The sequence below is a fragment of the Phocoena phocoena genome, chromosome 10 (assembly GCF_963924675.1).
Source record: "Phocoena phocoena chromosome 10, mPhoPho1.1, whole genome shotgun sequence".
Taxonomy (NCBI): domain Eukaryota; kingdom Metazoa; phylum Chordata; class Mammalia; order Artiodactyla; family Phocoenidae; genus Phocoena; species Phocoena phocoena.
The window spans coordinates 51978866-52005861 of NC_089228.1; the positions used below are offsets into that span (position 1 = coordinate 51978866).

The 26996-nt window shown below is 38.8% G+C and overlaps 1 protein-coding gene and 1 pseudogene across 1 annotated transcript in view; one reads left to right on the forward strand and one right to left on the reverse strand.

Moving 5' to 3' along the window:
• FBXL2 (F-box and leucine rich repeat protein 2) overlaps window positions 1-26996 on the reverse strand; it is an 80035-nt gene that overhangs the window by 41523 nt on the left and 11516 nt on the right. Inside the window, exons 2-3 of the mRNA XM_065884584.1 lie at window positions 21556-21617; window positions 207-261 (exon numbers count right to left, since the gene is read on the reverse strand). Of these exons, the coding sequence (XP_065740656.1) occupies window positions 207-261; window positions 21556-21617 (117 nt within the window). The remainder of the gene's footprint in view (window positions 1-206; window positions 262-21555; window positions 21618-26996) is intronic.
• Window positions 9586-9967, forward strand: LOC136128939 (large ribosomal subunit protein eL31-like; annotated as a pseudogene).

The following is a 26996-nucleotide window of genomic DNA, read 5'->3' on the forward strand; positions in this document are numbered from 1 at the left end:
TGCGACTGTTAAAGAAAGTCTTGATTCAACCTTTATATTTCCAAATGTTTATTCATGATAGACATTAAGCTGATAATCAAATGTGGAATTATGATAACATTGTGTTATGTTACATATAAAAGATGACATTTTAATTTTTAACTTGAACTCATCCTCATTCTAATAAAACTTGAATTTCTTCATTACAAATTTGGTTAATACTCTACCTTGGAAATCTGTGCACATCGGCACAAAGTTACTATATCCAAGAAGGAAAATATTCTAGGAAGAAAGGGGGAAAAAAGCACAAAAATGAGATGGTGTTAACATTTTAGAATATTTATAACTTGAAAGATAAAATCTAATGAGCCATTTGGATATTCATAACTTTTTCAAGATTCCTCAATTCGTAATACACAAGTGCACTATAATTGTTCATCACTACTATGACATATTAAATGTTTGCACATTCCAAAGCTGTTTTAGACACACTACACAAATCCCCTTAACCCAGAATTCATTAAACTTTTATTTCCCTTGTTCTAAGTCATGGACATGGAACAGTAGATCATAACCTGTTCTATTCAAAGACCAATCTCTCAGGACTTCCCTGCTGGCGCAGTGCTTAAGACTCTGAGCTCCCAATGCAGGGGGCCTGGGTTCAATCCCTGGTCAGGGAACTAGATCCTACATGCATGCCGCAACTAAAAGTTCACATGCTACAACTAAGGAGCTGGTGAGCCGCAACTAAGGAGCCCAACTGCCACAACTAAGGAGCCCGCTGGCCGCAACTAAGACCCCGTGCAACCAAATAAATAAATAGATGAACACAACATCAATCAGTGAGCTGTAGGAGACAACTTTAAAAAAAAGAAAAAAAAAGACCAATCTCTCACCTCCCAGGCATGGAGCCTAGTGAGGGCTAAATCATTCTAATTCCTATGCAAACCCCACTTTTGGTGGTAGATGCATGAAACAGGCTCAGGTGCCTGAGCCTCAAATAACATGGCCAAGAAAAGCTCAACAATAAAACCCATTCACCTTTTATCTATCTACTCACAGGGCAGAAAGATGGAGCTCATTTCCTGAGCAAAAGCCAAGACGTTACAGAAGATGGGGAAAAAGAAAAGCAGAGAGAAGCAAACAAAAGCTTAGTTGACACCAGCAGTCCCCCAGTGGAAGCAGTAGCTGTCAGCATGGCAGGGTCAGAGGGAGGTTCTGACATTCTGGCAGTGGAGATGAGCTGCTGATGATAGCACAGTGGCAAATAGCTGTGTGTGCCTCAGCGCTCCGCAGTCACAGCTGAAAACAAAGAGCAGCTTTCCTGAGAGACAAAGAGTGGATGGGGACGAGGTCAGGGACAACAATAGGGTCTCAATCCCCATAGTACCGGAAGGTAAATATGAGCGTCTGTGCCTGTGTGGAAGGTGAAACGGCAAACAGCCACCTAAAAAGTTCTCCAAAATTCTCCAAAGGTAACAATCAGCAGTGCATGGAAAATCCATGGGCTTGGAGAAGATAGTAGATCCATAAAACACCAGAGCACTGCACCCTACAATAAAGCACCCACAGGCAGCACCATGGGGCCAGTGACAGCATAGATACTGTTCTGCAATATAGGCTCCAATCATTTTCTAGAGAAAAGCAAAGGACAGAAGCATAAGGGCTGCACTGCTCTTAAAAGACTCAATGGAACTTTGTACATAGGAAAATGCCGATGGCTGGAAATGTGTACTTATATATATTAAACATATTTCAGGGTGTCTGCATATCTACATTGCTTCTGTGGTAATACATCTTGCCCCACCACCACAAATGTCTGTGTTCTGTGCCATACAACCATTCCACAATGAGCCACAACTGATCGTCAGCTCACGAAAAGACCAAGGACCAGATAGAGAAAGGAGCATGGTACAGCAGAATCATATCACACACTGGCATTGGGTTCTAAAGTATAAGCTGAAGGTAGAAAGGAGTTAACTAAGTTTCCCTTGAAAATCCCTCAAGAATGTACCATCTTGGAGACCAACATACTCTGTCACCTCTCAGTAATAATAACAATACTGATAATCATAGTTAACACTGATTATGCACTTACATGTGCTAGCTGTCACTCTTTAATTGTCACAACAATGCCATGAGGTGCTATTACGATCTCCATTTTACAGAGAGGAACACTGGGCACCTGCCAAGGCCACACAGATAGGAAGAGCGGAGCCAGAATTTGAACCCAGGTGGTCTGGCTTGAGAGCCCAAGCCCATGACCCTACATAAAGTGCCCTAGAAAGTTTAACACAGCTGTTGTTCCCTCAGGATTAGACTAGAATCTATTTCTTCAATTGCACAGCAGATGAAGCAGTCTGTGTTGAGTGAGCATGCTGTATGGAAAATATGTTTCTTTCCTTCTTCCTCTTTCTTTCTTTCTTTCTTTCTTCCTCTTTCTTCCTTCCTCCCTTCCTCCCTTTCTCTCTTTCTTTCTTTCTTGCCAAGCTGTGTGGCTTGTGGGATCTTAGTTCCCTGATCAGGGATCGAACCCAAGCCCTCAGCAGTGAAAGCATGGAGTCTTAACCACTGGACCTCCAGGGAATTCCCAACACATGTCTCTTTAAACACTAGAATCACACTAACTCAAACAAGATGCTCACACATTCGGACACAAGTGAGAATCGATAGCTGGAACACAAGTTTACATTTCTCATCTCATGCTTACTACCCAACATTATGATTACTGAATGAAAAAGTAGACTGCCTTCATTATTTACATTATCCCCCCAGCACACATACACAGATACTTGAATGTGCACAAGTTAAACAAGCATGACAAGGGACTTCCCTGGTGCTCCAGTGGTTAAGACTCTGTGCTCCCAATGCAGGGGGCCCAGGTCTGATCCCTGGTCAGGGAACTAGATCCCACATGCATGCCGCAACTAAGAGTTCACATACCACAACTAAGGAGCTCACCTGCCACAACTAAGACACAGCACAACCAAATAAATAAATAAATATATTTTTTTTAAATAGGCGTGATAAGACTCCAAACTGCCAAATTAAGCCAAATTCCCAAATCATGTTCCAATGAATAAAATAAACACCCTGAATGACAAGAGCCTGGAACATTGGTAATAGAAACAGAGATAGCTAAAGGAATAAGAGTAGTCAGAAATCAGGTTCTGGCCCTTCCAAAACTTTTTGTTTTTTTCCTGGAAATTGCTTCCTACCTCAAATGTGTTAACTTCACCCTTCATCAGAAAAGCACTAAAATTGCAACTTGGTTATAAATAAATACACACAGGCGTATATAGGAATCGATTTTTTTTTTTTTTTTTTTTTTGCGTTACGCGGGCCTCTCACTGTTTTGGCCTCTCCCACTGCGGAGCACAGGCTCCAGACGTGCAGGCTCAGGGCCATGGCTCACGGGCCCAGCCGCTCCGCGGCATGTGGGATCTTCCCGGACCAGGGCACGAACCCGTGTCCCCTGCATCGGCAGGAGGACTCTCAACCACTCCGCCACCAAGGAAGCCCGTACTTCTGGACTGTGCATTCTGCTTCACTGGTCTGTCTGCCTCTGTGCCAATAAGACCCGGTTTTTATCATGAAGCTTTAAGCTCTTGATGTCTGGTAACGTTAAGCCCAACTTTGTTTTTCTTTTGTTAAAAATATTTATTTATTTATTTACTTATTTATTTAGGCTGCCCTGGGTCTTAGTTGCAGCTCGTGGGATCTTCACTGCAGCATGTTAAGTTACAGCATGCATACTTCTTAGTTGTGGCATGTGGACTTCTTAGTTGCAGCACGCATATGGGATCTAGTTCCCTGGCCAGGGATCAAACCTGGGCCTCCTGCGTTGGACCACCAGGGAAGTCCCCAACTTTGTTTTTATTCATCAAAATTACCTTGGTTATTCTCGGCTACTCTTTTTTTTAATTTCCACTTATGTTTTAGGATCAGCATATCAATTTACACAAGAAAACTTTATAAAATTTTATTGGAATTATGTTGAATTTATAGAAACTTTGGGGAGAATTGAGATCTTGACAATATTAAGTCTTCCAACCCAGAAACATGATATACTCCATTATTTATTTAGGACTTCTTTAATTTCTCACAGTAATTTTTGTAGTTTTCCACACAGATGTTTTGTTCATTTTTAGATTCCCCCCCCCCCCCGGTTATTTGATGATGTTACTATTAAAATGGCATTTTTTAAATGTCATTTACTAATTGTTCCTAGTATATATACTTAACTTTCATATACTACGTCTTGCATACAGCAACATTTCCAAATTCATTTATATATTCTAGTGATTTTCTACAAACAAAATCAATACATTTGAGAATAATGACAATTTTCTTCCTTCCTTTCCAATAATTATACTTTTTATTCTTTTTCTTGCCTTACTGAAGTGGCTGTGATCTTCTCTAGTACCAATAATTGTAATGAAAGACATCTTTTTCTCTTTCCCATCTCAGAAAAAGCTGTCACTCTAATCACTGATTACAATGTTTACTATAGGGTTTTCCTCCTGCCTTTTAAATTTTCTAAAGTTACTTTGTTACACGCTATAAAATACCTCAGCTTTGCACACGCATGGTTTTAACAACATCTCTTTAACATTTGCTTATTTCCCCTTTTAAAAACATATTAAATATAAGAGCAGATGGTACAGAGTTCCCGTATATTACGCCATTTTGAGAAACACATAACACACACACACACACACACACACAGTTTCCCCTATTATTAACATCCTGCATTAGTGTGGCACATTTGTTACAATTAATAAATTAAGACTGACACACTGTTATTAACTAAAATCCACAGTTTATGATAAGGTTCACTCTTTGTATTGTACTATTCTATGGATTTGACAATATATCCACCATTATAGTATCATATAGAATAGTTTACCACCCTAAAAATCACCTGTGCTTCACCTGTTAATCCCTTCTATCCTCCTCATGAACCTCTGGCAACGACTGTTTTTTTAAAAAATAAATTAATTTATTTATTTTTGGCTGTGTTGGGTCTTTGTTGCTGCACACGGGCTTTCTGTAGTTGCGGTGAGCAGCGGCTACTCTGTTGCGGTGTGCAGGCTTCTCACTGCGGTGGCTTCTCTTGTTGCAGAGCACGGGCTCTAGGCACGCGGGCTTCAGTAGTTGTGGCTTGTGAGCTCTAGAGCACAGGCTCAGTAGTTGTGGCACACGGGCTTAGTTGCTCTACGGCATGTGGGATCCTCCTGAACCAGGGATCAAACCCGTGTCCCCTGCATTGGCAGGCGATTCTTAACCACTGTGCCAACCACGGAAGTCCCGACTGATCTTTTTAATGTCTCCATAGTTTTTCCTTTTCCAGAATGTCATATAATTGGAATCATAAGTATGTAGCTGTTCATATTAGCTTCCTTCACTATGCACATGCCTTTAAGGTTCCTCCATGTCTTTTAGTGGCATGATAGCTCATTACTTTCTATTGCTGAATGATATTCCACTATATGGATGTATCACTGTTTATCCATTCATTTATATAAGGACACCTTGGTTGCTTCCAGTTTTGAGTGATTATGAATAATCTTGCTATAAACATTTGTATGCAGGTGAATATGTTTTCTACTCAGTTGGATAAATACCTAGGAGTGCTGAGTGCTAGATCATGTAAGTTTAGAAGCTGCAAAATTGTCTTCCAAAGTGTCTATACCGTTTTGAATCACCAGCAATGAGAGTTCCTGTGCTCTGAATCTTGCCAACATTTGATATTGTTCAATTTTTAAATTTTAGCCATTCTAATACACATAGAGTGATATCTCATTGTTATTTTAGTTTTCAATTCCCTAATGACATGATAGCAAGCATCTTTTCAGTATGCTCATTGCCATCTGTATATGTTCTTTGGTGAGGTGTCTATTCAGACCTTTTGCCCATTTTTTTAAATTGGTCTGTTTTCTTGTTGGATTTTAAGTGTTCTTTGTATATTGTGGACATCCGTCCTTTATCATACATGTCTTTGCAAATATTTTCTCCCAATCTGTGGCTTGGCTTTTCATTCTCTTCTCAGAGAAGAAGTTTTTAATTTTAATAAAGTCCAACTTATCAATTTTGTCTTTCGTGGATCATGCTTTTGAAGTTGTATCTAAAAACTCACTGTTAAACCGAAGGTCACCTACATTTTCTCCTATGCTTTCTTATGAAAGTTTGATCGTTTGGGGTTTTACATTTAGGCCTATGATCCATTTTGAGTCAATTTTTGCGAAAGGTGTAACGTCTATGTTTACATTCTGTTTTTGCATATAAATGTCCAATTGTTCCAATGCCATGTGTTGAAAAAATATATATTTTCTCCATTAAACTGCTTTTTCTCCTTTGTCAAAGATCAGCTGACTTTGTGTGGCTCTATTTCTGAGCTCTCTATTCTGCTCCACTGAGTTGTCTATTCTTTTGCCAACACCACACTGTCTTGATTTCTTTTTTTTTAAGATTTATTTATTTATTTATTTGGCTGCACTGGGTATTTGTTGCTGTGCACAGGCTTTCTCTAGTTGCAGCAAGCAGGGGCTCATTGCGGTGGTTTCTCTTATTGCGGAGCACAGGCTCTAGGCACGCGGGCTTCAGTAGTTGTGACACGTAGGCTCAATAGTTGTGGCTTGTGGGCTCCAGAACACAGGCTCAGTAGTTGCGGTGCAAGGGCTTAGTTGCTCCACGGCATGTGGGATCTTCCCGGATCAGGGACCGAACCCATATACCCTGCAGTGGCAGGTGGATTCTTAACCACTGCCACCAGGAAAGTCCCTGTCTTGATTTCTAAAACTCTAAACTAAGTCCTCATAGGTCAGTAGTATCAGTCCTCCAACTCTGTTCTTCTTCAGTAATGCATTGGCCTTTCAGAGTCTTTTGTCTTTCTATACAAACTTTAAAATAGATTTGTCAATATCCACAAAATAACTCGGTGGTATTTTTTATCAGCATTGTGTTGACTCCATAGATCAACTTGGGAAGAATTAACATTTTAACAATATTGAGTCTTCTTATCCATGAATGTGTAACATCTCTTTACTTATTTAGACCTTCTTTGATTTCTTTCACTGGAGCTGGAGTTTTCATCATATAGATCTTTTGCTAGATTTATACCTAAGTATTTCATTTTTTGAGGCTAATGTAAGTGGTATTGTTTTTTATTTTAACTTCCAGTTGTTCACTGCTGGTGAACAATACCAGAAATGGCAATAGGAAAGCAATTACCTTCTGCATATTAACCTTGTATCGTGCAACGTTATATAACTGCTTATTAATTACAGGAATATTTTGTCAATTCTTTTGGATTTTCTACATACACAATCATGTAATCTACAAACAAAACCAATGTATACCTTCCCAATGTACACTTTTTCTTTTCTTTTCTTACCTAATTGTATTAGGTAGGACTTCAGCAGTACTGTGATGAACAGGAGTAGTAAGAGGGGACATCATTTTCTGGTTCCTGATCTTGGGGATAAAGCAACCAGTTTCTCACCGTTAAGTACACTGTTAGCCTTAGGGGTTTTTTTGTAGATATTCTTGATCAAGTTGAGGAAGTTCCCCTCTATTTTTGGTTTGATGAGACTTTTAATCATGAATGAGTGTTAAAATCTGCCAAATACTTTTTCTGCATCTACTAATATGACCATATGATTTTGTTCTTTATTAGATCATTGATGTGATTGATTATGTTGATTTTTGAATGTTGAGGCATCCTTGCATGCATGAAATAAATCCCACTTGGTTATAGTGTATAATTCTTTTTATACATTGTTCAATCTGATTTGCTAACTTTTTTTTGAAGACTTCTGCATCTGTGTTCACGAGAGATATTGTTCTGTACTTTTCCTTTCTATAATATCTTTTTCTGGTTTTGGTATTAGGGTAATGTTAGCTTCACAGAATAAGTTAGGAATTATTCTGCTTCTATTTTCTGGATGACAACGTAGAGAATTAGTATCATTTCTTTCTTATGTTTGGTAGCATTCACCAATTAAATCATCTGGGTCTGATGTAGTAATTATATATATGTAATTGTGTCTGAAATGTTGGAGAGTATGTTGTAGACACGATGTTCATTTACCCCTAAAATACTCACATACTTCCTAAAAACAAGGACGTTCTTTTTCAGAAACACAGTACAATTAACAAAACAAGGAAAACTAACACCAACACAATACTATAATCTATAGATCTTATTCAAAATCTGTCAATTGTCCCATTAATGGTCCTTAAAACAAAAGAAAAACTTTTTTTTCCGGCCCAGGATCACATATTGCATTTATTTGCCACGTCTCTTTAGTCTCTTCTAATCTAAAACATTTTTTCAGTCTTTATCTTTCATGACTTTGCTACTTTTGAAGCATATAGCCAGTTACTCTGTAGAATGTTCTGCCATGTGTCTAATATTTCCTCACGATTAGACTCAAGTTATAATTTTTGTCAGGAATGCCACAGAAATGACATTGTGCTCTTCTTGTGCATTACATCGGGAGGCATATGGTGTACATTTGTCCTATTAGTGGTGATGCCAACTCTGATCACTTGGTTAAGATGATTTCTGCTGGAGTGCCCCATTATAAAATTATATTTTTTCCCTCTGCAATTAATATATATCTTGTGGGAGATTAGTTTAAACTATGAAAACGTTTTGTTTCTCACGTCATACCTTCACATATCTCATTATTTCGAAACTGGTAAATAAAGGAAAAGAACGTCAAGCATTTATCCTGCCTTTCTTCTACATAAACTGTATCACTGTGTAATCAAACAGAAGTGAAGTAATTCTTTATAAAAGCATTCCATATCATATGATATCATTTATACATGGAATCTAAAGAAAAGGGGTACAAATGAACTTATTTACAAAACAGAAGTACAGTCATGGATGTAGAAAATAAACATGGTTACCAGGGGATAAGAGGCGTAGGGATAATTTGGGAGATTGGGATTGACATATACACACTACTATATATAAAATAGATAACTAATAAGAACCTGCTGTATACCACAGGGAACTCAATACTCTGTAATGGCCTATATGGGAAAGAATCTAAAAAAAAAGAGTGGGTATATAACTGATTCACTATGCTACACACCTGAAACTAACAACACTGTAAATCAACTATACTCCAATAAAAAAAAATTTTTTAAGCAGTCCAACTAATAAATGAAGAAAAAGAATCAGAATATCGTCATTTTGCAGCCCCAATAAGTTAATGATCTAGGCAATAAGCATACATAGATGCCAGCACAAAAAAAGGAAACCAAACATTGTGTAACTCCTAATAAAAGAACACACCACCACATAGTCTTACTAAAGGGATAGAACCTGAGTCTGATCAAACCTCTGGATCCAGCTGTCAATTTCCAAGAAATACAGATAAAGGAAACATGCTGAAATTGCACCATGAGGCTGCAATTAGCAAAACCCAGACTGTGGGAACTTCCACAATACATATCAAATAACCCAAGTTCTTCAACAGATAAAACGTGTAGAACAGAAAGAGATGGACAGGAGACCTGTTGATTATTAGAGACTTAAAGATTTATTAAATGAGCAAGACTAGCTGTTTTTTCCAACTGGAGCCCAGCAGGATGACTCCCGCAAAGAAGGGTGGCAAGAAGAAGGAGGGCCAGTCTGCCATCAACGAGGTGGTGACCACAGAATACACTATCAACATTCATAAGCACATCCATGGAGTGGGTTTCAAGAAGCGTGCCCCTCAGGCACTCAAAGAAATCCAAAAATTCATCATGAAGGAGATGGGAACTCCAGATGTACACACTGACACCAGGCTCAACAAAGCTGTCTGGGCCAAAGGAATAAGGACTGTCCCATACCATATCTGTGTGCGGTTGTCCAGAAAAATGTAATGAAGATGAAGATTCACCAAACAAGCTCTACATGTTGGTTACCTACATACTTGTCACCATTTTCAAAAATCTACAGACAGTTGATATGGATGAGAACTGTTGATTGTCAAATAAAGTTATAGAACCGCCAAAAAAAAAAAAATGGGCGAGACTAAACTGTAATGACTAAGGATGCACATATGGATGATAGATCTATAAAGAAATGAAAATACAGTGAAAGCTATAAAAGTCAAGAAAGTGTTATTTCTGGAGAGGGAAGCAGTTATCATTTGGATGAGAAATGGAGGTGCTTCTTTGGTGACTGGCAAAGTTTTATTTATTGACCTAAGTGATGGCTAGGGTATTTGTCTAATATTTGTGTTTTGTGTGGTTCTCCAACTATATATTATACTTCATAATAAAAACATTTTTAAGAAAAAAATGTTTCAAAGAAGCAATAATGGAAATTGATAAATACTTGAAACTGAATAGTAAAAAGAAACACTAAACTTCAAAACTTGTGAAATTCAACAGAAGTAGAGCTTTGAGACTATCGCTCAAAGAACTTATCTACTATTAGATGAGGGAGCTGAAAAATAACTAGCTAAATGTCCAACTTAGGCAAGCTAAAGAAAACACAGTTAACCCAAAGAAAGACAAAGAATGGGATTTAAAAAGCTAGGAGTGGAAATCGTTAAAAAAGAAAAAAGAAAATAATAAAACCAATGTCATCAAGAAGACAAGAGGATGCAGAGAAAAGGGAACGCTTGTACACTGTTGGTGGGAATGTAAATTAGTTCACCTACTACAGAAAACAATATGAATGTTCCTGAAAAAATTTTAAATAGAATTACCATATGATTCAGCAATTCCACTTCTGGCCATATGAAATAAAAAAAGGATATTGAAGAGATATATGGCCTCCCATGTTTACTGCAGCATCATTTACAAGAGCCAAGATATGGAAACAACGTAAGTGCCTGTCAACCGATTAACAGATAAAGATGTAGTAATACTTACAATGAAATATTACTCAGCCATGAGAAAGAAGAAAATTCTGCCCTCTGTGACAACATGGATGGATTCTGAGGACATTACGCCAAGTAAGATATGTCAGAGAAAGACAAATACTGTACGATATCACTTATATGTGGACCTAAAAGACAAACTCATAAAAATAGAGTAAAATGGTGGTTACCAGGGTCTGGGGGGAGGGGGAATAGTACAGATGTTGTTTAAGGATACGAACTTGCAACTACTAGATACATAAGTCCTAGAGATCTAATAAACAGTATAGTGATTATAGACAACAATACTGTAGTATTAAGACCAAACATGCTAGGAGACTAGATCTTAATTATTCCCATCACAAAAAATAAATGATAATTATGTGGTGTTCGTAGGTAGCTAACACTACAACAGCAATCATATTACAATATATAAATGTACCAAATCAACATGTTGTACACCTTAGATTCATACAATGCTATATGTCAAATACAAATATATATTTTTTAAAAACTATTACCACCTTTGGAAGCACTGGCTTTATCAAGAGCTGTAAAAATGTTCTCCTCCTTTGATCCAGTAATTCCTCTTCAGGAAGTTATCATAAAGAAATAATTCAACAAAACAAAAAATTTTAATTTCAGCATTATCCAAAATTTTATTTCAGCATTATCTGAAATTTTTAAAAAGCAACAAAAAGGTTAAGTAAATCATGACATAAACTCCATGGACTATTAAGCAGCCATTGAAGTGGTAATTATGAAGAGTATGTGGTAATAGGGAAGAGTAATCATTAAATGTTAGGTAGGAAAAAGCTCAGAGGAAAATGCTACGTTCCAAGCACTTCCAACTAAGCACAAATAAATATATATATGGGCCAAGAGTAGAAGGAAACTAAACTGTGCAAGATTTCCCAAATACAGCATGATTTTTTGCAAGCTGTTTCCTCTGCCTTGAATGTTCTCACACACACAGGCATACATATGCATACACACACATAAGTATACATTCAGATACATTCCCATATACAAATAAACATGCCCAATACACATACTGCCATACACAAATATATACTAATGTACACAATGTTCTGGGCATAAAAACAGATACACAGATCCATGAAACATAATAAAGAGCCCAGGAACAAACCCACACATATATGGTCAATTAATTTATGACAAACGAGCCAAGACATACAATGGGGAAAGAACAGTCTCTTCAATAAATGGTGCTGGGAAAACTGGACAGCCATATGTGAAAGAATGAAACTGGACTCCTGTCTTACAACCACAAAAATTAACTTAAAATGGATGAAAAGACTTGAATGTAAGACCTGAAACCATAAAAGTCCTAGAAGAAAACATAGAGGGTAAGCTTCTTGACCTAAGTCTTGAAGATGATATTTTGCATTTGACACTAAAAGCAAAGGCAACAAAAGCAAAAATAAACAAGTGGGACTACATCAAACTAAAAATATTCTGTACAGCAAAGGAAACCATCAACAAAATGAAAAGGCAACCTACTGACTGGGAGAAAATATTTGCAAACCATGTATCTGATGAGTTAATACCCAAAATCTATAAAGAACTCATACCACCCAATAGCAAAAAAAAATTCAATTAAAAAATGGGCAGAGGATCTAAATAGACATTTTTCCAAAGGCGGCACACAAATGGCCAAGAGGTACATGAAATATGCTCAACAACACTAATCATCAGGGAAATGAAAATCAAAACCACGGTGAGATATCACCTCTCACCTACCGGAATTGCTACTATCAAAAAGACGAGAAATAAGTATTGGCGAGAATGTGGAGAAAAAGGAACGCTTGGGTACTATTAGTGGGAATATAAATTGGTGCAGCCACTATGGAGAACAGTATGGAGGTTCCTCAAAAATTCAAAAACAGAACTACCATATGATCCAGCAATTCCACTTGTGGGTATTTATCTGAAGAAAATGAAAACATAACCCAAAAGATACACACTATCATGTTCACTGTAGCATTATTTACAACAGCCAAGATATGGAAGCAACCTAAGTGTCTATCAATGGATGAATGAATTAAAAAATGTGAGATACAGATACATATATGAAAATTATTCAGCCATAAAAAAGAATGAAATCTTGCCATTTGTGACAACACAGACGGACCTCAAGGGTATTATGCTAAGTGAAATAAGTCACACAGAGAGAGACACATACCATATGATCTCACTTATATGTGGAATCTAGATAAAAAAAAAACTGAGCTAATAGATACAGAGAACAGATCTGTGGTTGCCAGAGGTGGTGGGAGGGTGGGCAAAATGGGTGAAGGGGGTCAAAAGGTACAAACCTCCAGTTATAACATGAATAAGTCATGGGGATGTAACATACAGCATGGTGATTATAGGTAATAACACTGTACTGCATATTTCAAAGCTAAGGGAGTAAATCTTAAAAGTTCTCCTCACAAGAAAAAACGCTCTGTAACTATGTACAGTGACAGATGTTAACTGGACTTATTGTGGTGATCATTGTGCAGTATGTACAAATATCAAATCATTATATCATACACCTACATCAATTATATATATATATATATATAAAATCTCAATTTTTTTAACAAAAGATTAGATTTACTGTGTTATGCAACATAAAATCCAGGACAAACACAAGAAATTATAACATGCTTAAAGAACCTATATACATACTCAAGAGGGAGGGAACATGGCCCTAAACATAGGGAAAGTCTTAGGTTGAACTAGGTGAAAGAAGGGGTGAGCAAAAGATTAGCACTTTCTCTATAAATAACAAATGCTGGAGAGGGTGTGGAGAAAAGGGAACCCTCCTACACTGTTGGTGGGAATGCAAGTTGGTGCAGCTACTATGGAGAACAGTATGGAGGTTCTTCAGAAAACTAAATACAGAATTACCATATGATCCAGCAATCCCACTCCTGGGCATATATTCAGACAAAACTACAATTCAAAAAGATACATGCAGCCCTATGTTCATAGCAGCACTGTTCACAATTGCCAAGACATGGAAACAACCTAAATGCTCATCAGCAAATGAATGGATAAAGAAGTTGTGGTACATATATACAATGGAATATTACTCAGCCATAAAAAAGAATGAAATAATGCCATTTGCAACAACACGGATGCAACTAGAGATTATCATACTAAGGGAAGTAAGTCAGAAGGAGAAAGACAAATACCATATGATGTCACATATGTGGAGTCTAAAATATGACACAAATGAACCTATCTATGACACAGAAACAGAATCAGGGACAGAGAGAACAGACTTGTGGTTGCCGAGGGGAGGGGAGGGATGGAGTGGGAGTTTTGGATTAGCAGATGCAAATTATTATATATAGGATAGATAAACAACAAGGTCCTACTGTATAGCACTGGGAACTATATTCAATACCCTGTGATAAACCATAATGGAAAAGAATATTAAAAAGAATGTACACATATGTATAACTGAATCACTTTGCTGTACAGCAGTAATTAACACATTGTAATTCAACTACACTTCAATAAAAAATAAATTTTAAAAAAAATTGGCACTTTCAAGAAGGAGAATGAACATGGGAGAGAACAAATTAGAGAATGACATTTTCAGGGACTGGAAATAACTCAGAGTTGCCAGAGTTTACAAGGAAGTTGGAAAAGAGTGAGAGATGAGATAGAGTAAGAGATAATAAGTGGACAGTTCTGGGAGAATAATTTAAGTCATAACAATTTACATGGAATTTACACTAAAGGCAACAGGAAAGGTTTTAAGGAGGAGAGAAGCAAAATTAGTAAGATAAAAAAGAAATTAATAGAAAGTTGCAATAATAATCGCAGTGAATAAAATACTTGTTTTAATCATTAAAACACCAAATTATCCTCTTAAAAAGATTATTAAATGGAGACACTATTTGAAAAAACTGGATGAAAAGATGTAGATGATACAGTAGTATTAAAAACAAGAAAGGGGGTCTTCCCTGGTGGCGCAGTGGTTGAGAATCCGCCTGCCAATGCAGGGGACATGGGTTCGTGCTCCGGTCTGGGAAGATCCTACATGCCGCGAAGCGGCTGAGCCCGTGAGCCATGGCCGCTGAGCCTGTGCGTCCGGAGCCTCTGCTCCGCAACGGGAAAGGCCACAACAGTGAGAGGCCCACGTACCGCAAAAAAAAAAAGAGCACAATGAGATGCTATTCTATACTTAAGACATGTAAAAACACTAAATTTTTGAAAGGTACAACTCAACTGAGTCTCTTAGCCATTGTCTGTATGAAGGCAAATTGATAAGACCACTTTGGAAAAACAACATTACTATATGAAGTTAAAAACTTGTACAGTCTATGACCCCCAGCAATTCCACTCGGAGCGAGTGGAATTTCATACATTTATTGGCCATTTATATTTCTTCCTTTGTTCAGACCCTCTTCAAACTTTTTCTAAGAGCTAATCCACCTCTTTCTTAATAATTTTTAAGAACTGATGTATGTGTGTGTGTGTGTGTGTGTGTGCGCGCGCGTGTCTGTTGAAGAAGATAGCCTTTGCTTATAACGTGTATTCGAATTATTTCACCTACTACTATGCTATTTATCTTTGGTATGGTATATTTTGCCATATTTTACTATTCAAAGAATCAAACTTCCCAATCTTTTCTGTTTTAACTACTGAATTCACAGCTTTTAAATTAAAGGTCTCTAACATAACTTTCCAGGGATAAAGCTCTGGAGTAGAATGTACTAGATCCATCCTTCCTATCTGTGGAGCTCTACTGGTGTTTCATGCCACCTCAATGTACATTTAAAAATCCAAAGGCAGGGCTTCCCTGGTGGCGCAGTGGTTGAGAGTCCGCCTGCCGATGCAGGGGACACGGGTTCGTGCCCTGGTCTGGGAAGATCCCACATGCCGCGGAGCGGCTGGGCCCGTGAGCCATGGCCGCTGAGCCTGCGCGTCCGGAGCCTGTCCTCCGCAACGGGAGAGGCCACGACAGTGAGAGGCCCGCGTAACGCATAAAAAAAAAAAAAAAAAAAAAAAAAAATCCAAAGGCATCATCAGAGTTCTAATGTATAAGCATAACCCCAACCGAGACTAAGGAAGATTTGCCTCTGCCATGATTTGGACTTAGATGTCAACCCTAAAACAGTACATAATAGTATACAGAGGAAGGGCCTTTAAGCTTCTGCATCTGATTTCAACACACGTTAATTTGGTCCTCATGCACGGTAAAAATAAATAAATAACAACAATAAAAATGAACAAACCAAAAAAACCTCTTTAACAAAAAAGAAAAGTCTGCATAGATGTTTAAACATGAATTCGTAATATGTACCCCCAAAAGATCATCTTACCTGTTAGGCTGCCTTGGAATATATATAAGGCATCACAGGCAGCAGGAGGTGTAGGTACCAGTCCTTGAAAAAGTCCATGGAGTGCTGCAACCAACCAGCAGGCAAGAACACCCACTCAGAAAAAATCTATGAGTTTTTTTTTTCATCTGATCATCTTATTGCTAGTTTTAAGACTACCCGATATTATTAATTCACAGATCCCTTCTGTTACCCATTTCTAGTTTGTACTTAACAAGTTTTACATTTGCCTTTTCTATCCTGCTTTTACTTATAAAAGATATTCGAGTTCTCCCTCTCTATCCTTCACTCTCACACAGTTCGACAAATAGCTTGTAATTTTACTTCATTTTATAATTTTCCCTAGCAAACTAGTAAAACTGCCAAATTATAGGTAATTATGTAGTTGATTCCATTTGCCCGAAATGATTAGCCTCACCTCTCCTGTTTGAGGCAATCAAACCTTCCTTCATCAAGCCAACAAACATGATCAGGATTTAATTTTGTCATGGATCCACATACTTTTTTTTATTTTTTATTTTTTGGACATGCCGCACGGCATGTGGGACCTTAGTTCCCCAACCAGGGATCGAAACTGCACCCCTTGCATTGGAAGCTCGGAGTCTTAACCACGGGACCGCTGGGGAAGTCCCCAAATGCATTTTAAAAGGAAATACAATTATACAGATAATGGTGAGTTAGTTTTTAAAAATATGTCTAGGGGCTTCCCTGGTGGCCCAGTGGTTGAGAGCCCGCCTGCTGATGCAGGGGACATGGGTTCGTGCCCCGGTCCGGGAGGATCCCACGTGCCGCGGAGCGGCTGGGCCCACGAGCTATGGCCGCTGAGCCTGCGCGTCCGGAGCCTGTGCCCCGCAATGGGAGAGGCCCCAACAGTGAGAGGCCCGCATACCGCAAAAAAAAAAAAAAAAAAAAAAGTCTAATAAGAGGTTTATTATTTATTACTAACAAAAGCCATGTCTTCTCAGAACGTTTTAAAATATTTACTGCATGTAGCACTCCCTATTCCTATGAAGTTTACATGCATTTTCATTTCATCACTAGCGCCTGAGAGCAACCATAACAGAAGTAAAAACTTAAGGTCAAACAAATTAATATTAAAATTTATAATCTGAGTTGTGAGCTAATATTTGCTCATATAAGACTTTTCTCAAAAGAGGAATGGTTCCTTCCAAGAGACTGCCTTTTTTATAATACAAAGTAATTAACAGTTGTCATAATACCACCACTATTCTGCTCAAGCTCCAGTAGTTGTCAGTTTAATGTCAGATGGTAGTATGCAATTTCCATTGAGACTGAATTAGTGTAGGTTGATGAAATGAAGCACCGGGCTACATTAACTTACTTAATAATCAGGTATTTTACTGAGACTGTTATCAGTAGCATATGTTAAGATCCGTATCAGGACAGCTTGCTTTTTTCAGTTGTTTGTATTAAAACCAACTGCACTGTCAACAGTGTTTATTAAGTATTCAGAGATCCAAAATTGATATTAATTAATAATAATAAGAGGGACTTCCCTGGTGGTCCAGTGGTTAAGAATCCACCTTCCAATGCAGGGGACGCATGTTCGATCCCTGGTTGGGGAACTAAGATCCCACATGCTGCAGGGCAACTAAGCCCATGTGCTGCAACTAATGAGCCCACACACTGCAACTACTGAGCCTGTGCACTCTAGAGCCCGTGCCACAACTAGAGAGCCCACGTGCCGCCACTAGAGAGAAGCCCACGTGCCGCAACAAAAGATTCCGCATGCTGCAACTAAGACCTGACGCAGTCAAATAAATAAATAATAAATATTTTTAAAAAATAATAAGAGATAACATTTATTTAACATTTATTAAACGCCAGGTACTCAGAGCCAGCCAACAACCCCCTAAGGTAAGAACTATTACTATTACAGATATGGGAAATTATGGCCCAGAGAGTGAAGTCACTTTAAGGTCACACAACTAGTAAATGGGGAGAGCTGAAATCTCAAGCAAGTTTAGCTCCAAACTACAGACAATGACAATGAGGACAAATACATGCAAGGAGAACCCAACTCACTAACAGATATAGACATTACAACAAACTATATATTCCCATTGTTATAAGCATTATATAAGTGACTCCCTAGGAACAGTAAAATTACAAGCTATTTGTTGAACTGTGGGAGAGTGAAAGGTAGAGAGGGAGAACTCAAATATCTTTAATTTATAAGTGAAAGCTGGATAGAAAAAGCAAATGTAAAAGCTTGTTAAGTAACAAACTAAAAATGGGTAGCAGAAGGGACCTGTGAATTAATAATACCGGGTAGTCTTAAAACTAGCAATAAGATGATCAGATAAAAAAACTCAGATTTTTTCTGAGTGGATTCAAAGTGATATAGAGAGATGAAAAGTGCATAGTTCCAGGTACTTCCCTGGTGGTTCAGTGGATAAGACTCCATGCTCCCAATGCAGGGGGCCTGGGTTCGATCCCTGTTTGGGGAACTAGATCCCGCATGCATGCCACAACTAAGAAGTCAGCATGCTGCAACTAAAAGATCCCGCATGCCGCAACGAAGATCCCGAGTGCCGCAACTACGACCAGGATCAGCCAAAATAAATAAATAAACAAACAAACAAACATTAAAAAATAAAAAAATCACATAGTTCCAGGTTTGTTAACGGTGCCAGAGGGTAAGCTGAAGCTTCACTTGATATGATCAGTAATGGAAGCTAGCAGAGAATTTAAGAGGGTGGTAACAGATGCAGTAAAAAATGGCAGAAGAGAAAGTGACCTTGGCTGCAAGCAAATAAGATTATCGTACACTCAAGGAATTCACACCTATTGATGAAGTAAGACTGAAAGTAAATAGAAATTCAACGAGAACAGGAACAACAGTCTGCTCTGTCACAAAGAAGTCTACTATATGAAGTAAAAATGTAAGCCTAAGACAGACTGAAAGTATGAAGACATCATTTATCTTAGCAAAACCAATCAACACTTAAGCTCCATGAGGTGGGGAATTTGTAGCACTCACTCACTTTGTTGTGGAATTAACGAACGATGAAGATGTTCTGCTTTGGTAACCTGGCTCAAACCCTTCTTCAAAATTTTGCTTAAAAAGGGTAGCCGGGAAAGGGGAGAGCTGCTACTATTGAGAATAGAAAGTCTGAGAGTAAAATGGCAGAAACGATTTAAAGACCAACAAAAATTAATATCTGGCTAGAGTTAGTTTTGAGAAGGAAGAGTCAGAGAAGACCTGTTGTGGCAGTACTTTAAAATTTAAATTCCCTTTACAGACTCCAAAATTAGAACAGAAGTGGGAATGCAAATCTATGAACATTTGCTCCCAAATGACAATTCTTTTTTAAAACTGATCTATGTATGAGCCTTAGCATAATTCAAAAACTATAACTCCAGGATTTTTGAAAGCTGGGTCCATCATGGATGTTTAAAAGAACTAATATTTCTAAAACGGCAGTTCAAAAATCACACTAGCATGGAAAGTGATGTAATTCCAACACCCGCCCCACCCCCCACCGGCCCTTTTTGGTCAGTAGGTAGAAACAGTACCATGGCTGAGTACAGTATAAAAGCTAACCCTACCAAAAGGGAAAGAATATTAAGTTAGCAGCCTTGAGTCAAAACAGCAGCAGTATTCAGGAGAAGGGTGGAGTTTAATCACACTCCAGTGTTAAATGACTAACATGGGTCGGTCTGAAGCTGGTTATGAGTCCCCAGGGTAAAAATGACATATTCACATTACAGTTTGATGTCTGTGCTAGAAAAATGTTCAGACCAGGAATGAAACATTGCACAATTCTGGGAAACATCACTCACTCTGTGGTCTGGTGTGGATGGCATCGCCGACCGCTGCATAGTAACAGCCAGCCCACCCTAACCACGCTGGTTCTAACAGCTTACGGTGCTTGATTAAGACCCTCTGGGTTTATGTGATAAACATATCATTCCTTCCTTGTTACCACTTTCTTAACTTTAAAATGGTCTAAAATGCCAAAGAATATTCTCTCTTAACTAAACAAATATTTATTTTGTTGAAATAAAACATAACTGCTGTATTTTTCATGTGATCCTGCCATGAATTAATTTTCTTCTTTATTAACTGAGTAGAATGAGCTCATGGCAACAGTGTCAAACAACACCTGATGACTAATGAAATGCCACCCTGAAGCCCCTAAAATGTGATCACCACCACAAAGACCCTAAGCCTTCACCCCATTCCTGACTCGAGAACAAAAGTCTAACATACAAGGTGGAAAAGGTGAGCAAACCGTGGCATTTATAGAGCAACTCTGTGATGGACTCCAACATATAAACAAAACACACATTCATACTCATCCCCTAAATGTTAAAATGAGATTTAGCACAGCCAGGGAACAGAGTAAGCTGCTCAATCTCTTACTATATATCAGCATTTCCCAAAAATTTTTCCAAGGAATATTAAAAGTGTTCCATGGTCAGTAAATCTGAAATGCCACAACTATTCATCTGGGAGCATCACCATGCATATTAGCCTATTAGGGCTCTGAGAGGTTATGTGGTAAAGAAACTGGTTTTGTTAACCCAGTTTTTCCCATACTTACTTGATCACAAAACCTGTTTTTCTGTTTTGTTTTGTGAAATATCAGTGATATGAAGAGTTTGGGAAATGCCACTCAAAGATTACCATGTGTACGTGTATTGTTTGTTAACAATTAAAATAGAACATCCAAAATTAAGTAAGATTTGCTTGATGCTTGCAGAGTACTAAAGGAAACTGCAGTGCCTCAGGTTCAACAAATGTTGGCTGATAGCTTTACTTCCCAAAACGACAAGCAAAATACCATTAACTGTATATTCAGTAATGCTAAAAAATAAAGCACAAAAAGCCTGTTCTATAGCAGTGTCACTTAGCACATAATTCTCATAAAGTGAATAAAAACATCAATATTTGGGCTGATAGCATTTTAAGTGCTCAGTAAGAACATATAGTGTAATTATTGATCAGAAAAACATCTAAATGTCTATGACTTCAGGAGCTCACAACCGTAATAATCTCTCCTCGTGTTACTGACTACATTGAGATAACCTACTAACACCCAAACAGCCGCACCTACTGAGGATTATTACAATACTTACCACATTACAAAAAGAATCCAGACCAATGCTACGTACATACTTAGTACATTCTGGATTAGACCAAGTAAAATTTAACAACAAGCTGAACAGCATTCTATAAAACAAAAACAAAAAGTCAGTTAGGCTAATTCTGTCTGTTTTTCTAAGCTATGGACTCATAGTGAGAAAGAAGATTGTCTTGGAACTTGATGACTGAATCATATCTGAAATCTTTAAAGTTTATCTACACTTACCTCAAAAGAAGTTCTTTGGGTAACTTTTTGTTAATAAGGCCTTCATCATTATTTGAGAAAACCTACAGAAAAAAAAAAGGGGTATTATTAAAATGTTCCTCAATCAAAAAAAAAAAGGGGCTTCCCTGGTGGCGCAGTGCTTAAGTATCCACCTGCCAATACAGGGGACAATGAGTTCGATCCCTGGTCTTGAAAGATCCCACATGCTGTGGAGCAACTAAGCCCGTTGGCCACATATACTGAACCTGTGCTCTAGAGCCCGAGAGCCGCAACTACTGGCCCCACGCGCCACAATTACTGAAGCCCGCGCACCCTAGAGCCCACACACTGCAACTACTGAGCCCATGTGTCACAACTACTGAAGCCTGTGTGCTCTAGGGCCCGCATGCAGCAACTACTGAGCCTGTGTGCCACAACTACCAAAGCTCGCGCGCCTAGAGCCTGTGCCTCACAACAAGAGAAGCCACTGCAATGAGAAGCTTGCACACCACAACTAGTGAAAGCCTGCGTGCAGCAACAAAGACCCAACACAGCCAAAAAAAAACCAAAACAAAAAACAACTTAGGAATACATTTAACTAAAGAAGGGCCTGACATTATATATTGAAAACTCACACTAAACACTGTTGTGAGAAATTAAAGAAGGCTTGAATAAACTGAAACACATCCCATGTTCATGAATTGGAAGATTTAATAGTGTTAAGTTAGCAATATTCCTCAGCTTTGTACTTATTCTGCTTGGGGTTTGCCAGCTATGTCCAGTCTGCTATTAGGCCCATCAAATGAATATTTAATGTCTGATTCATACTTTCACTTCTAGCATTTCCAGTTCAGTCTTTTTATAGTCTTCCATCTTCCTGCTAAAATTTTCTAACTGTTCATCCATTCCAACTGTTCAACATCTGGACCATCACTGACTGTTTCTCTTAGCTCTTCTCCTGACCGTGGGTCACATTTCTTTGTTTCTCTCCATGTCTCATAATTTGTTATTTCACACCAAATATTGTGCATAAAAAAATAATTAATTTACAAGGATCAATGAAACTAAGAGATGTTTCTCTGAAAAGAAAAAATTGACAGAGAAAGGGAGGAGAGACTGGCCAAGATAGCTGAGTAGAAAGGCACTGAGCTCACCTCCTCTCACGAGCATACCAAAATCACAACTATTTGCAGAACAACCATCAATGAAAAAGACCAGAATCTACCAGAAAAAGATCTTCTACAATTAAAGGAGGAACCACAACAAGATGGGTAGGAGAGGCAGACTCTCAATATAATCATGTCCCATACCACGGGGTGGGCAACCCACAAACTGGAGAATCATTATATTGCAGAGGTTCTCCCACAGGAGTGAGAGTTCTAAGCCCCACATCGGGCTCTGCAGCCCAGGAGTCAAGCACCAAGAAGACAAGCCCCCAGAGCATTTGGCTTTGAAGGTCAGCAGGGCTTAACTTTGGGAGGCTCAAAGGACTGGGGGAAACAAAGACCTGGCTCTTAAAAGGTGCACACAAAATCTGACATGTTCTAGAACCCAGGGCAAAAGCAGTAATTTGATAGGAGCCTGGACCAGACCTACCTACTGGTCTAGGAGAGTCTCCTTGGAGGGAGGTGGGGGGGAGCTGTGGCTCACCCTGGGGACACAGACACTGGCAGCAGCCAATCTTGGGAGCTCTTTCTACTGCGTGGACAATGGTGCTGCCAGGCACCATTGTGGAACCCTCCCTCTAGCTCATTAGCACCAAGACCTGGCCCATCCAGCGGCCTGTAGGCACCAGTGCTGGGATGCCTCAGGCAAAGCAACTAATTGGATGGGGACACAACCCCACCTATCAGCAGACAGGCTGCCTAAAACTTCCTGAGCCCACACTTGCCTCTGAACATGTCCTTGCCCACCGGAGGGCTAGGACCCAGCTCCACCCACCAATGTGCAGGCACGAGCCCTGCCCTCCCAGAAGGCTGCTCTAGCCATTGGACGAGTCTCACCCACCAGGGGGCAGGCACCAGACGTAAGAAAGGCACAATCCCACAGCCTGCAGACCCAGCCTGCCCACAGCAGGCCAGACCCTACCCTGGGACCAGCTGGGCCCCAATCCTTCCCACTAGCAGGCCAAAACAAGCTTCCCAACACCCTGGACCCCATATTCAACTGTGTCAGGAAACGCCCCCACCCCCCACCCCCACACACCAATTATCTGACACCAGCTCTGTGAACCCTGGGTACTACAGCCAGACTCCAGGACCCAACTGTGACTGCTAGTAGTCCGGCATTAATCCCAAGACCTGGCTTCACCCATCAGTAGGTTGGCAACAGCCCCAAAGTTTTCTGGACCCTGATTCCACCCACCAGTGAGCCAGGACTAGCCCCAGGGCCCCCTGGGGTACAGCAGTCAGCTGCCTCGTGACTAGGCTCCACCAACCAGTAGCCAACAGCCTCCCAAAGCACGGCCAAAGCATGGCCTGGCAACCAACCAGAGTAGGGGCCAACCAACGCTACCAGACTGTCCACATAGTCAGCCTGCCACAACAGAAGGAACCATGCAGCCCTCATAGGGGGAACTGCTAAAACATACAGTTTGGCCACGATAGGGGACTGCACTGCTAGGGTGCATAGCATATCTCCTACAGAAGAATACTTCTCCAAGGTCAGGAAACGTAATTAACCCACCAGATACATAAAAATACAAACAGCGGGGCTTCCCTGATGGCACAGTGGTTGAGAGTCCGCCTGTCGATGCAGGGGACATGGGTTCGTGCCCCGGTCCAGGAAGATCCCACATGCCACGAAGCAGCTGGACCCGTGAACCATGGCCGCTGAGCCTGCGTGTCCGGAGCCTGTGCACCTCAACGGGAGAGGCCACAACAGTGAGAGGTCCGTGTACCGCAAAAAAAAAAAAAAAAACCCCCAGCAACTTAGGCAAAATGAGGTGACAAAAGAACATGTTCTAAATGAAGGAACAAGATAAAACCCTAGAATAAGAACTTAGTGAAGTGGAGACACGCAATCTACCCAAGAAAGAGTCCAGGGTAATGATCATAAAGATGATCAAAGAACTCAGGACAAGAATGGATGCACAGAGTAAGAAGTTAAAAGTTTTTAACAAAGAGAAAACATAAAAAACAAGAGAAAGATGAAGAACACAATAACTGAAATGAAAAATATACTAGAAGGAATCTACAGTAGACTAAATGATACAGAAAAATGGATCAGCAAGCTGAGAGATGGAGTAGTAGAAATCACTGCCACTAAACAGCAAAAAGGAAAAAGAACAAACAGAAATGGGGACAGTTTAAGAGCCCTTTGGGACAATATCAAGTGTACAAATATTCACATTATAGGGGTCCCAGAAGGAGAAGAGAGATAAAAAGGAGCTGAGAACATATTTGAAGAAATAACAGGTGAAAACTTCCCTAACCTGGAAAAGGAAACGGTCATCCAAGTCCAGGAAGGGCAGAGAGTTCCATACAAGATTAACCCAAAGAGTAACACACCAAAACACAATGTAATTAAAATGACAAAAAATTAAAGATAAAGAGAGAATCTTAAAAGCAGCAAGGGAAAAGCAACAAATAACATCCAAGGGAACTCCCATAAGCCTATCAGCTGATTTTTCAGCAGAAACCCTGCAGGCCAGAAGGGAGTGGCATGATATATTTTAAATGATGAAAGGGAAGAACCTGCAACCTACAACCAAGAAATACTCTACCCAGCAAGCCTCTCATTCAGATTTGATAGAAAGATCAAAAACTTTACAAACAAGCAAAAGCTAAAAGAGTTCAGCATCATCAAATCAGCTTTACAACAAATATTAAAGGAACTTCTCCAGGTGAAAAAAGAAAAGGCCACAATGAGAAACATGAAAATTATTAAATGAAAAAGCTCATCAGTAAAGGCAAACACACAGTAAAGGTAGGGAATCATCCACACATAAAGTGAGTAGGAAGGTTAAAAGACAAAGGTAGTAAAATCACTATCAAAATCACTTAAGCAGTTAAGGGATACATGAAACAATTAGACAAAAGATATAATATAAAAACAGTAATCGTGAGGGGAGAAGAGTACAAAGGCAGGGTTATTAAAACGCATTTGAAAGTAAGAGATCAGCAACTTAATCACATATATATAGATTGCTATATAAAAATCTCATGGTAACCACAAAACAAAAATCAAAAATAGATATACACACAAAAAAAGAAAAAGGAATTCAAATATAACACTAAAAATAGTCAAATTACAAGAGAAGAACAAAAGAAGAAGAAAAAGACAAAACAAACCCCAAACAACTAACAAAATGTCAACAAGAACATACATATCAATAATTACCTTAACTGTAAACAGACTATATGTTCCAATCAAAAGACACAGCGTGGCTCAATGGATACAAAAACAAGACCCATATATATGCTGCCTACAAGAGACTCACTTCAGATCTAAAGACACAAAAGACTGAAAGTGAGGGGATGGAAAAGGCATTCCATGCAAATGGAAATCAAAAAAAAGCCAGAATAGCAATACTTTTATCAGATAAAACATACTTTAAAATAAAGACTGTTATGAAGAAGCACACTACATAATGATCAAGGGATCAATCCAAGAAGAAGACAGAACAATTGTAAATATATATGCACCCAACACAGGAGCACCTCAATATATAAGGCAAATATTAACGGACATAAAAGGAGAAATCAACAGTAACATAATAGTAGAGGAATTTAACACCTCACTTACATTGATGAACAGATCATCTAGATAGAAAATCAATAAGGAAACACTGGCCTGAAATGACACATTAGATGAGATGGACTTAACTGATACATAAAGAGCATTCCATCCTGAAGCAGCAGAATACACATTCTTTTCAAGTGCACATGGAACATTCTCCAGGATAGATCACATGTTAGGCTTCAAAACAAGCCTCAGTAAATTTAAGAAAACTGAAATAATATCAAGTATCTTTTCCAACCACAACGCTATGAGACTAGAAATCAACTACAAGGAAAAAAATGCAAAAAACACAAACACATGGAGGCTAAACAATATGCTACCAAACCACCAATGGATCATTAAAGAAATCAAAGAGGAAATCAAAAATACCTAGAGACAAATGAAAATGAAAACACGATGATCCAAAACCAATGGGATTCAGCAAAAACAGTTCTAAGAGGAGTTTACAGCAATACAAGTTTACCTCAGGAAACAAGAAAAATCTCAAACCACCTAAACTTCCATCTAAAGAAACTAGAGAAAGAACAAACAAAACCCAAAGTTAGTAGAAGGAAAGAAATCATAAAGATCAGAGGAGAAATAAATGAAATAGAGACTAAAAAAATAGAAAAGATCAATGAAACTAAAAGTTGGTTCTTTGCAAAGATAAACAAAATCGATAAACCTTTAGCCAAATTTATCAAGAAAACCCAATGAAATCAGAGATGAAAAAGAAGTTA